Source organism: Rhinichthys klamathensis, unplaced genomic scaffold (genome assembly GCF_029890125.1).
Source record: "Rhinichthys klamathensis goyatoka isolate OS25496 unplaced genomic scaffold, OSU_Roscu_1.1 h1tg000800l_1, whole genome shotgun sequence".
Classification (NCBI taxonomy): domain Eukaryota; kingdom Metazoa; phylum Chordata; class Actinopteri; order Cypriniformes; family Leuciscidae; genus Rhinichthys; species Rhinichthys klamathensis.
The window spans coordinates 284,702-298,004 of NW_026607193.1; the positions used below are offsets into that span (position 1 = coordinate 284,702).

Consider the following 13,303-nt stretch of genomic DNA (forward strand, 5'->3'; position numbering starts at 1 on the left):
TGTATAAATTATTCTTGAACGGACCAAAATGTGTAAAGGGAGAAGGTTACAATAAAAACATACATTTTTGCATTAGATATTGAATTTTGATGTTAAATCCATTATTGTTTTATATGAAATTGTTCTATAGTCTATACCGTATTTAATGCAATTACATCAGTAGTAACTGTAATTAATTTACAAAATTGCCAGGAATTTACAGGATCAAAGAGTATTATTTTACACACAAAAAATTACTGTAGTCAAAAATGTGTGAAATGGTCATGCTGGGTCATTTTCTTATAAATTACTTTGAAACAATAGCAGAATGATGATATAATATCACAGTAATTTACTGCTCTTGTTTTACTGTGAATTCACATTATTAAGTTGTACAGTATTTAACCATGTCACTTTAAGAAATTTAATTGTTTATCACTGTAATTTTAAAGTCACCATAATGGGAAATCAAATTTGTGATCAAGCCATGTTCAGACAAGCTAGAGCATGAAATGAATTGGCTAATTGGATGACTTTGTTGGTCAAAATATTTTAGTATGAATATGAAGATTCTATTTTTCTAATAAATTATTTCAAATTCGTAACTTCTTTGAAAGATGTGACATCATCTTGCAACACGATTTTTTTCTCTCATAAGCATCACCTAATGATGCTCAGACATCAATATTCCACATACAAAACACAACGATAGTGACACTCAACAAATAATAAAAACACTTACAACATAAACAGACATTATAAAATAAACCAATAACCCAAACTGCTAAAAAGTGAGGCAAGAATAAGTACAGCAGCACAGATAAAGCCAACCAACACATATCCAATAACTCCACAGCATAATCTATTCGTGCCGCACTGCATGCTGGGTGCCTTCATCGTACATCTGCACTGCAGAACTACGGTATGGTGCTGTTGTTTACAGTATTTTTGTGGCGGGTTTTCTTTTGCAATACTGTAAACTCACAGTAAAACCAAGCAATTTTACAGTACAATTGTAAAAACTTGACAGAAATTGCCAGTAAATACTGTAGATTTGACAAGAAATTTCAGAAAGAGCAGTTAGATATAGGAGAAGTCCTACAGTGAAAGTAACGCAATTATTAACCTGAAATATACTGTAATTTTACACTTTGGTAGCTCTTTATTTTACAGTCCTGTTCCCCATGTACAAGCTATAGTAATTGCAATAACTGGGTAATAACTAGGTACTAACTCTGAACCTACCACTAAACCTAAACTTAACCCATGTAGTTACCTTATATTACCAGTACTTTCTTAGGTAAATACACTGGAAGTACACATAAGTGAACGTACTGTAAAATAAAGAGCAACCAAAATGATTAACAGTGTAGCCAAAGCGCTGTTAGCTAGGTAGTAAGTACTTTTGCTCAAACTAAAGGGTTAATGATTTGAACAACCTCCTAACTTCAGGTGTTTAATAAACTTGGGCATTTATGGACTTCCTCACCTTATTCTCAATATTTTACACAAGATTTGCCTCACTTGAAACAGTAAAACTCTCAACTATACTTTCAGCCTCAATAGTTAAATTTATGCCGTTCATATAATTCAAACAGCAATCAATCGTCTGTGGTCTGAGCCAGGGGAGAAACCACTGCAGTGAAACTCAAACACATCTGGACATCATTGCTGTTATGCATCCATCTCTCCATCAAAACAATGTCAGGTAAAAGGAGATGAAGACAGGAATGGAGAGTTGAGTCCTGGCATATATACTCATTTCAGCGGACACGTGTCCATCTGCTTTTTAGACGTGTAAATATTGATCTACAGCAAGATGGAGCCACTCATTGCAGGAAGAGCCGGTCGGAGCCCATTAGAGTGTGTCATAAACACATTACACACAAATCTCTGCTCCGTGTTTGATAAGGAGACTATAATGTTTTTTAACTGCTTTATAATGTTGGATATATACTAGACGTCCTGTTTCTAGGCTATCGTGGGCAGAGTCCATAGACTCACAAAAACTCACTAAAGTTCAGCATGTCTGCCTCCGTTTGCCATATTTGATGTGCTCTATGTGTGTTTATCACTGTTTATATGTCAAGAAAAGCCTAAATTGAATCTGTTCATCTTATAAAGCAATCGTATCTCTTCAGAGGGCTTGGATTAAACCGCTCAATTCATTTATGGATTACTTTTACAGTGTTTTTTGTTCTTTTTGAAGCTTGGAAATATTGGTTGCTAGGATGGATATTAAAATATGAATATTAAAAATATCTTTATTTTTGTTTAGAAGATGAACAGAAGTCTTATGGTTTTGGAACAAGAAGGTGAGCAAATGATGAGAGAATTTTCATTTTTGGGTTAATAGTGATTTTTAGTCCTTGTCATACATGTGGAGTATCAGCTTGCATTATTATTTCAACTTATTTCTTAAATAACTGTTTAACGAAGATAATCAGATAATAAATCCAACTCAGGAAAACACAACCACCACATTAGGGGCTGTTTACACGACACCGTTTTCAACTAAAAACGTAAAACTTTTCATGCAATTTGGCCGTTCATTTACACGAAAACGGTGTTTTGGGTTCCTGAAAAAGCAAACTTTTGAAAACGGGTTTCAAAGTACAAGTTTCTGAAAACGGTCTCCGTGTAAAGTTTACATTCAGAATTGCGACTTCATATCTCGCAATTGTGAGATAAAAAGTCGCAATTTTTTTTTTTTTTTTTTTTTTTTCAGTGGCGGAAACAAGCTTCCATAGGTTTGTTCCTTTGAAACTCAAAGTAAAAACTTCTCTGTTTTAAGCATATCGTTGTCGTGTAAACGTACCCTCAATCGTAGATGAGACAGGACAAAGGATTGAACAAAAACAGGGAGTATAAATACCAGAACTAATGAGCAAACTAATGAGATAATTGATTAACAACAGGTGAACTGAATGAGGATGACACTAGAAAACTAGGTCACCGGATACAGAAACAAACACAAAGCTCCGGTAACACTTTACAATAAGGTCTCATTTGTTAACATTAGTTAATGTATTAACTAACATTAACAATGATTAATACATTTGTTACAATATTTATTAATATGTGTTAATGTTAGTTAATACAAATACAGCTGTTCATTGTTTGTTCATGTTAGTTCATTATCTAATGTTAACAAATATAACTTCTGATTTTAATAATGTATCAGTAAATGTTGAAATTAATATTAAGTTAACTAAGATTAATAAATGCTGTAGAAGTATTGTTCATTCTCAGTTCATGTATAAGGTAGTTAACTAATGTTAACTAATGAATCTTATTGTAAAGTGTTCCCCATGCTCCTGTCCTGACAAATATGCATAAATATTTACTTAGCAATAAATGTAAAATATGTGGTTTCTATTATACACAAGCAACATCTATAAATCTATATTTCTCTGTCATCTTTAATTTGATTGTCATTTGCAATGCTTCATAGGATTTAAGTTATTTCCCTCATTAATGCTGGTAAGAAGTCTTGATCCACCAAATCACATTCACTTTATTATCTACTGCATCAAGAGCACCCTGGACATTCTGCTAAACCTCTCCTTTTGTGTTCCTCTGAAGAAAGAAATGCATACAGCAGGGTTTGGCATGACATGAGGGTGAAGTTTCGTCTCTGTTACTAAAGCCCTTCACACACACAGCAGAAAGCGTCTGCAGTAACACAAGCACTGCAGCACTGGTGACCTCTTCCAGGAGACAAACAAACAACCCTTACAAACTACACTCACACTATTCGCAGACGTGAAGCTCGCAATGAATCCTAAAACCAGTCGCGCTGAGAATGAAATGCTGCATCTACATCAATTACACTGACAATCGCATATGACATATGAAAGTTATATTCTAATATGGTTTAACAAATCACATGTGCTTGGAATGTGTTTTCTATGAGGCACTGATGTGTGAAAGATTGCTGCAGGTCGATCAGAGGAGGAACACCATGAAGTTTGTGTCGGGTAAACGATGGTACCTCTTATCCAGACAGATGATCCACTCCGCGGAAGAGGACGGGTGGCTGGAGGAGTGTGTCGCGACCATCTTCGGTGAAATCATGGAGTAAAACTACAGTTCGCATCGCCCGCACCTGATCATGAGCAGCGTGACTTTACTGAGAGAGATCGAGTTTGAGTTTGAGAGTGAGCGATGCTGCTGCCGCCCACACAGCTGACACACGGAAACACGCCGGGGCTAGTTGTCACACGAGGAAGTTATTGCCATGCAGAGTCAAAAGTAGCCTACGTATCCTATATGACAGTGGTTTTGTGTGTTTAACCGCCTTGTGCAATTTTTTTAAATATAAAATTCCAGCATCATTTGCTATGGGCTATATAAGTGATGACAACACTCGAAAGAGTCACGACATCAAACGGGTCGGGTAGTCTGGAGAAATTAACATATCCTGTCATCATTTACTCGCCCTCAGACCCATTTGACTTTCGTTTATCTTCAAACAAATTAAGATAATTTTACTGAAACCTAAGAGTTAAATTTTCGGGCCAAAACATATACAATAGCGGCAGCCTATACACATAGCCTATAAGAAATGATGATTGAGAAATGTTTACAACAACAAAAAATGGTAACGCTAAAAATTTAGATTACAGCCCGGAAAGTACTGCGTAATTAAGACGAATTTACAGCTTAACTTTCGGTAATTATAGTGTAATTATTGTTCCCATATGATGCAAGTATAAGGGAACAATTATGTAAAGTTTGAGGAATAAAGGGGTAACAACCAGGAGAATTAAAACATTATTTATAGTAGGCCTATAGGCCTAGGCTACTGTATTATAGAACTAAGGGGTAGCCTCAGAGGTGGAAAGTAACGAATTACATTTACTCGCGTTACGTAATTGAGTAGTTTTTTTTGTGTAGCCTACTTCTACTTTTTTAAGTAGTTTTTAAAATCTGTACTTTTACTTTTACTTAAGTACGTTTTGTTTGAAGTATTGTACTTCGCTACATTTGAAATCATATCCGTTACTGAGTAAAAAATAATAAGACAAGGGAGAAAAAAAAATCATACTCCGGAAACTACTGCATTGGTTGAAGGGCGGGAGAACAAATGCGCAAGAAAGGTGACGCAGACCCAGCTGAGCTGAAAGCGCCCTCGAATTCTTATGAAGCGAATTATGGCCAGTATGGAAATACTTTGTAGAAAAAACGAGTGGTTGTCCTCGAGGATAGATAAGTCTATCCAATTTGCAAAAAATGTGGACGCAAAGTGGCTGCAAAAGGAGGATACACACCATCCCTCCTGCAGATAAAGGTATGTCCCGATTAGTATAACTTAAGGCCGAATGACGTCGTTACGTGATGCAGAGGGAATCCCGGAATCCAGTCATGAAAATGGAATTATTCACATAACGCAGATGTCACGTAAAACACGCGAAATAATGGATGGATGAATACATGGAAAATAGAACTGTGCAATAAATCCAATCGCGACATGGTCTGTGAATATTTAAGCACAAAAATACTGCTATGTAAATATATGTGTTCTGCTGAGCTGCGCCGCTTTGTCTACTAACGTTACATACTCAAGTACGCGTGACGTTCATGGTGTTTTCAGCGTCTCACAAACAATTTGAGGACACGAATACATGAACATTTCCAGAGCTGCTCTGAGAGAACGCCTAATGAGCATTTTCATAATTTTATTTGATAAAAACCATTGTCAAATCCACTTTGAAACGGGTCTTCACTACAACCTGTCAAAAATAAAAGTTTGGTTTTACTAAGGAGAAATTCTGGGCATACAATAGAACGAACTTCTCAAAATAATAATAACAACAATAATACATTTTATTTAAACATTATTTAAAGGAATATATATTTTTTTGTCCATGGTTTAATTTAGTAAATCTGTTTTTGCAGCGCTTCCCCAAAAAATAAAAGGACACAAAGTTTAAATTTACATTTGATTACCACCGTTTTTGATAATATATTTGGATTAAATCATAAAAAGAAACATTCATTTTCTGAATAAAATACATTTCATAGGACTATATTATTCTTAAACATTTTAATAAATTATTAATGTTAAAAATAAGTTGTTAATCTAATTCATGATCAATTATTGAATTTAATTGATTAGACGTGTTTTATTGAAATTTTAATAAACAAAACAAACAAATGGTTTCAAGTTTGTTATAGTAAAAGCATTTGTTCAACCAAAAAAAACCCTGTTTTCATTAATTTAACTCATTTTAACTAATGATAATAATAATAATAACCATAATTTAATAATACCGTTTATTTATTTAAAGGTGCTATATGTAACTTTTCTTCTAAAATGAATCCTTTTTTTTATTGCCTGTGTGTAAAGGGGTTGTAATCACACATTACAATGATCCACTTGTCGGGTTTAGCTATTACCTCTGAAGGCCGGTATTCCTATTTCTATGTGAAGTCTCCGGGTCGGATTTTCTGCGAAAGCCATCGGATGTGACGTGCATGTGTGCTCCCGAGCCTCTCTCCTTTTTATATACAGTCTATGCGACGGCACTGCAGCTGACGACATGGAGTCTGATAACACTAAACACTCCTGCCTCCAGCACAACACACACTCCAACACAAACACCACAAAAATATAAAAAACAAAACAAAACAAAACAAAAATGTATCTGCTGAAGCTCGTAAGGCCAAACGTGAATCGGATCGACTTAGGACGAAAACACGGATCAACATCGGCAGAGCGTTTGAATTATGGAGAGACCTCCGCTATTTTTATTGCGATAAATTACAAGTTTTCAGATATGCTGAAATAATGTTAAACTATAATGAAATAGCAAGGTAAACTACAACATATATGAGACATGAAATGAATACAAAAGACTGTTCCAGGATAACAAAAAGTAGGTGCTTTAGGATGTAACTTTTATTTTATGTACTAGATCTACTGTCTAACATCACTCATCCCACTATCATATTGTTTATAATACACATTTCCAGACACGTTCAGTACAGTAATGTTACTTCCTACGATCTTACTGTTACACTGAAATTGTTCAGTCTAGTTCACTAACCGTTTTCGTTATCACATTCATCTATGTTGACATTGCTGATTGTGAAAGATACACGAATAGTTAGTGAAATGCCTTATGGTAGATAACACCACAAATGTAACGTTATCATTGTACGAGCATGGAGCATTAGTTCAACGTCAAGCTGATAAAAGTAGCCTATTATTGTAACGTTGCAGTGGGAGTTTACATGAGTTTCCAGCATGTTGTGTGACGCTTTCTCCAGTGTGTTGAAAGTCTCAGTGTGGCCGGTACCACGAGTGCTCGCTCTTGTGTTCGAGCATGCGCAAGAGCACGAGCGCTCTTGTAAAAATTGGTTGCAATCTGAAACATCACCGATAGAGGCCGCTAAAAAATACATATAGCACCTTTAATAATTGATTAATACTGTAAACCGTGATATTTTCTGAGACGTTATCATACTGTGAAAATCTCATACCATTAATATAACCCTACACGGGGGATTCCCACCCCCGCTGTTAAAAAAGTAACTCAGTAACTTTTACTCTGAGTAAATTTTAAATGAGCTACTTTTTACTTTTACTTGAGTAGATTTTTAGACCGGTACTTTTACTTGTACTTAAGTAAAATTTCATTGAAGTAGTAGTACTTTTACTTGAGTAGAATATTTTATTACTCTTTCCACCTCTGGGTAGCCTACTTATTCTACTATTATGATACAACAATCTTACATTTGGGTAGCCTGGCATGCCAGACCTACATCAAGATGTTAGGTCTGGGAACTCTCCATTGACATGCCTCAATCCGAGGGGCGGGATAAACGGTTACCTTTCTAAATCCCTCTGCACGCAATAGGATAACGCTACAACCAACCAGAGCAACGAACGGTTGTGGATGAGTGAGTCCCATGCGTTTTTCCACCAGCGGAGCTAATAGGCTATATGCACGCATAAGTTCCGCATTTGACGCAAGGATGCTCGTCAGTTTCCGGTTGGGGAGATTAAAGCGGAGGAAAACCGAGGAAAACGGGATTATGGCATGAGTCTTCAAAATTTACTGTCCTCCCGTCTTTGAAACGAAACTTTCATACGTTTAGATGTAATTTTATATATAGTTATGTTTATTTAATATAATTTTAAAAAGAAAGAAGCATAAACACAACGAGGTGTGTCTGTTTTGTCAGTTTTTGTGACTAACGCTTCTTTAGTATAACGATGGAGTATACAATTCAATATAAATTGTCGGTATTGCATTGGACTCTATGATCGGCGGAAGTTATCGAGCATCCTTGACCTTCACCGGAAATACCGCCGTGCATAGAGCCCATTGATATATTAAACTTTTGCCGTATCAGGACGGCAAAAATCCGAACACATCTTCCTTTTTTAAGAATGACTTAAGTGACGTTCTATTAACTCCAAGTCCTCCAGAGTCGCGGCCAAAGCCGATTCGAAAGACCGCTGCATCTTCATTGTTTTCAAGTAGCAGGGAAATCACCAATGGAAATCACGCGGAACGTCATGAACTGTGCCGTCATTGTGTTAAGCCCGCCCGCCGACTCTATACACGATGTGATTGGCCAGTTTTTGGTTTTTCCAGCTCAAAAGCCTATGGAGAGTTGCTAGACCACACTGGGTGCGAAATAATTTTCGCTGCCGCTAGGGTGCGTCTAGATTTCTAGGCTAACATTTGGGATCAATTTAGCGAGAACATACACTGCTTAGCTTTTTGTAATAATGGTGTAGCCTACCAATAGGCCTACATAGCCTACTGTATGCTTTTTAAAAATTAATGGGTACATGCATTTATACAGTTCTTTTTTTTAATAGCAAAAGTGCAGATGTTTAAGTTTGGGCTTACATGTTTCAAGGCAAGTAAAGCTAAAACAATTGCAATTTTTTTAAATACTGGGAAATATACTCTTGTTAGTTACAGGGTAAGTGTGACATTGCAGGCTGTAAATTAAAGTGGTGCTTGTTACCCTCTTGTTCCAGTTACAGGGTAAGTACAATAAACATATATATATGCACAATCTAATATCACTGACTCGGAAACCTTTATTTGAAAAACAACTTATTACAGTTTTTTCTAAATTTTTCTAAAAACCTTAATTTGTGTTAATCTGAAGAAGAAAAGTCGTATACATCTTGGATGGCATGAGGGTAAATGATGAGTAAATGATGAGGACGTATTTCTGGGTGTATTGCATTTTCTTTTAATACATAATACAGAATAGCAAGAGACTTGATTTCTTTTTCAGATTAATCAGTGGAAAGATAGAAAAAGAAGAGGAACAAAAGGAAGAAGCCAAGCAAAAGAAAAAAGGGGGGACAAAACGTGCAACTTTCTGTCAAGACTTAAGCATTTGTAATGTTTTAAACGAAAAAAAAGTGTTGTAAATCTGTTTTAAATTAAGTTGTTTTTCAAATAAAGGTTTCCGAGTCGGTGATATAAGATTGTGTGTATGTATTTGTATTTACCCTGTAACTACATGGAACAAGATGGTAACAAGCACCACTAGATTAAACAAGAGTATCTTTCCCCAATATTTAAGCAAAAGTTGCAATAGTTTTAGCTTTCATTGCACTTTTGTTAAAAAGATTACTGTATAAATGCATAGATATGTACACTGTAAAAAATGATCGTGATTTTAACGGTAAAAGACTGTAAAAATGCTACAGTGAAAAACTGTTAAATGGGTAACAGAAAGTTTCCTTACTATATACGGTAAATAACTGTGATATATAAACTGTTGTGGCAAAAATTCATCTCAAACAAACATCACTGCGTAAGAGACACTCAGAGTCAAATTATATAAAATAGAAGTATTTATTCTTGCAAGAATAGGAGCAGTCTAATACACAGTTGTTACCCTGTGCAGAAGAGTGACACACCCCCAGACAGACTGAACTAGCTTTTATCTTAGTTTCAAGGCCTTCTTCCCCCCAGAGCCTTCCTCCCAGTAGTTTTCCATAGACGTCACTAGTTGGCCCATAAGCCCCCCTGCACCAAAATGGCCTTCTGACATCTAGGTCAGAGGTCCTTGTTCGTCTGTTCTCTGGAGTGTCTCCCTCTTCTGCCTCCCCAGGTACATAAACAGAATCTTCTCTCACTACAAGTGAGAGACACACATGTGACATTCTTTGAATCATCTATATTTTACACATTGAATAGGTTCTCTCTCTTATGATATCTGTTAGGGATCAATGACTATTAAAATTTCCACAACAAATTCCCGCTTTTTATCATTCTGATTACCCATAATCATAACAATAAACAATAAGACAAATTTTAAGTCATATCATCACACTTATACTCTTCATCTCTGATTTTTGCATAAATGATCACTCTCCTTGAACCTGTGAAGAAAAGTTTAGAATGAAGAAGCATAAGGCTGTTTTTGTTGGGGAAAGGCCCCGTAATATTTTAGCTAGCAAGTAAACATTTTTACGACGCCGGGCTGAACGAGAAATCTCTGTTCCTGCGCTCCTGTAAACAGACCCTCAGTCACGCCAGTAAGGAAAAAGGTAGTTATAACATAGTAAGGAAACAAACAGATAAAAGTATAATAAAAATCACTCAGTTTCAAACCCTATCTTTGTACGCCATCTCGTAACACGGATGACCGCTGCTTGTAACCTTCTTTAAATCTTTTGCCCTTAATCTTTCTCAGAAAATAAACAAATAGAAGAAAAACAAACAGAACATACATTTAACACATATCTCACTGTAGCTCCCGCTACATGTATCGTCACATAATTTTGTTCATCCTTGGGATAGACTGTCATTTTCACCAATTGAACAGACAGCATGTTTCACCTGTCACTGTAATCATATTCACCCATGAATAACAAAATTATTAGAATAACAATCCTAACTCCTATCATTAAGCCTTTTCCATTAATCTACGCCCATCTCCATATTTCACCTCGGTTTTCCTAACCATATTTTGTTCACTTCTAATTCAATTTAGTAAGCTCTATTTAATGCCACATTTAACAAAAATCTAACCAGAGAAGTCTTATAATTGTATCCATTCTTCCAACCAATGCAGTTGTTCAATATTAACTCTAATATTTCCATTACAGACACAATCAATATATTTTCTACATTTACAATCAAATCAATACCTAGTTTGATTCAATCAAACAAAATCATCACAAAAACAGATTCTTCTGTTAAACTTAAACCATCAGTTGTGTTGATCATCTCGTTCGCCCCACGGACGTTCCGTGTTCTTTTACCTTTAACTTTTAATCCAAAACATGCTGTGGTTCTACTTAATAAGCTTCAACAATTATCCCTACCATTTACATTAATTAATAGATCTTCTCTTCCCAAAAACATTTTCCTTAAATATTTCCTAATGAATAAGTAACCAATCAAATCTTTTGATCTACTGTATATCAATACTAAGCCCTATTTTGATTTAATCAAATAAAATCCTCAAAATAATCACAAAACCACATTCTTAAACCATTAGTTGGTTCACATCCTCCTCCAGGCGTGTTGATCATCTCGTTCGCCCCATGGACTATGGGATGATTGTGGCCTGTTGGTGTTGTCTAAGGTGAGAGGCTTGGACCCAGGTGACACACTGATCTCCTGAGATCACCACCGCACCCCCACTGGAATGAACCATTTCCTGCTTCCCGTCACCTGTGAATGGAGACCTTAAGTATTTTGTTAGTGACCGCTTGTCTTGCCGCTCGTCCCCTTTGGTGTGACCTGTGGATTCAACAATCTGAAACATTATCACCGGATAATTTCTTGCTCACTTAATAGCACTCGGGGTCCTTTTACCCTGAAAAACACAATATTTATACATTTGGAACAGAATTAGTTCTGTTTGATCCAATCCATCCTGACATTCTGTAAAAGGAAAATTTTAAGTTATGCGCTGCGCAGGTGTAGCACCTTTCTGCTACAATAATAACCCAGGCCAGGACAGTTAGCCAAATTCATCCATAGCCATTATTTTATTGGCACATTTTGCCCTGTCTCCCAATCCTGCATGCTCTCTGTAAAGAGAAACAAATTTCGAGGTTATTGTCAGATAGTAAAGTACGTAGTTTCTTTTGTCTACTGTTCTCCCGTGGCCTTCGATGCCCTGGCGTTTCCTGTTGAAACAATCTTTGTTATTGGTGTGTGCAGCACACTCACAGACATCAATTTTGTTAGGCAGAAAAATGGCTTCTTTCAGGGCTTTTATCCAAATACCCCTAGTGTTCTCCCAACATTTATTCAGCAAATGTGAACCCCTTAATAAACCATATTTGGCAATTGTTATACCATCCCCCTTTTGATGCACGACACAACTCGAGCATCAATTTAACATAACATTTAACATAGTGTTTTTGATAAAGTTTGCCATCAACACTAATCCAAACATTCCTTCAGACAAATTCCCTCCAGACATCTTTCTCTGCCTCTGAAACAAAAATATTACAAAAATATTACATTCTTCACTTAAAGCCACAATCTCATCTTCTTATCGAAGTATTTGAAAGGCAACGGCCCTCAGTCTCACACCGAATCTTGCTTTTCAGGCCTGTTGTTTGGTCTCTCAAGTCAGTCATCTACAAACATTTCCAAAGTCATCAATTTTCCCTATCAGGTCAAGTCGTGCTGTACAGACTTGGTCAATGTCAGTCAATCATTTCTCCCCCTTTGTTCACAATAATCATAAATATGAGAGGCTCTCTTGATAATTTCATGTTGACTTAGCCAATATGTCACTTTGTTGTTTCCCTCAAATCTACAACATTTTCATTTATCTCAGCCCATGCCAGATGGTGATCTACAACTACACAATTCCAATTTACTTAAACTGATCTTCAAATCTACATTATGTATGACAAAAGTATTACTACCAGACAGAGCCTGATGACCAATCAACTTAAAGCTTGTCCCATGTTCTGTATTGTCTTTTCATCAGAATTATCAGCTTCTTTAAAATTTGTCATTTGCCTTAACCCATCTGTAATGATAAACTCATTCCAGAGGTTAATGACGCAATATACACACCATTCAGGCGGAATATTAGTGCCCCAAACTAATACATACAAGACATAAAGTGCTGTCACTATCACACGCACACTCGTACTAGACACACATATGTTAACTGCTCATTCTCAATGTTCACTTTTCTTTATATTATTGCTAAAAGATTTAAATTTTAAATAAGATTTTAACCTTTCCATTTTTCCTGTAGCTTCTACCTAATTTTACATGGTATTTTAACCAGTTTTTTCAAAGCATGCCTGTTCATTATTCATTAGAATTTAACGAGGTCAGCTGGGTTGTTTTGTTTC

At 36.0% G+C, this 13,303-nt stretch overlaps 1 protein-coding gene across 2 annotated transcripts in view; it reads right to left on the reverse strand.

Annotated features, from left to right (window-relative positions):
- rapgef4a (Rap guanine nucleotide exchange factor 4a) overlaps positions 1-4,164 on the reverse strand; it is a 117,213-nt gene extending 113,049 nt beyond the window's left edge. Inside the window, exon 1 of one of the 2 annotated variants that reach the window (XM_056243481.1) lies at positions 3,974-4,161. In XM_056243481.1, the coding sequence (XP_056099456.1) occupies positions 3,974-4,056 (83 nt within the window). In that variant the 5' untranslated portion in view covers positions 4,057-4,161. Of the gene's footprint in view, positions 1-3,973 lie in introns of both variants that reach the window. The other variant, XM_056243480.1, reaches the window with a different exon arrangement.
- Between the last annotated feature and the right edge of the window lie 9,139 nt (positions 4,165-13,303).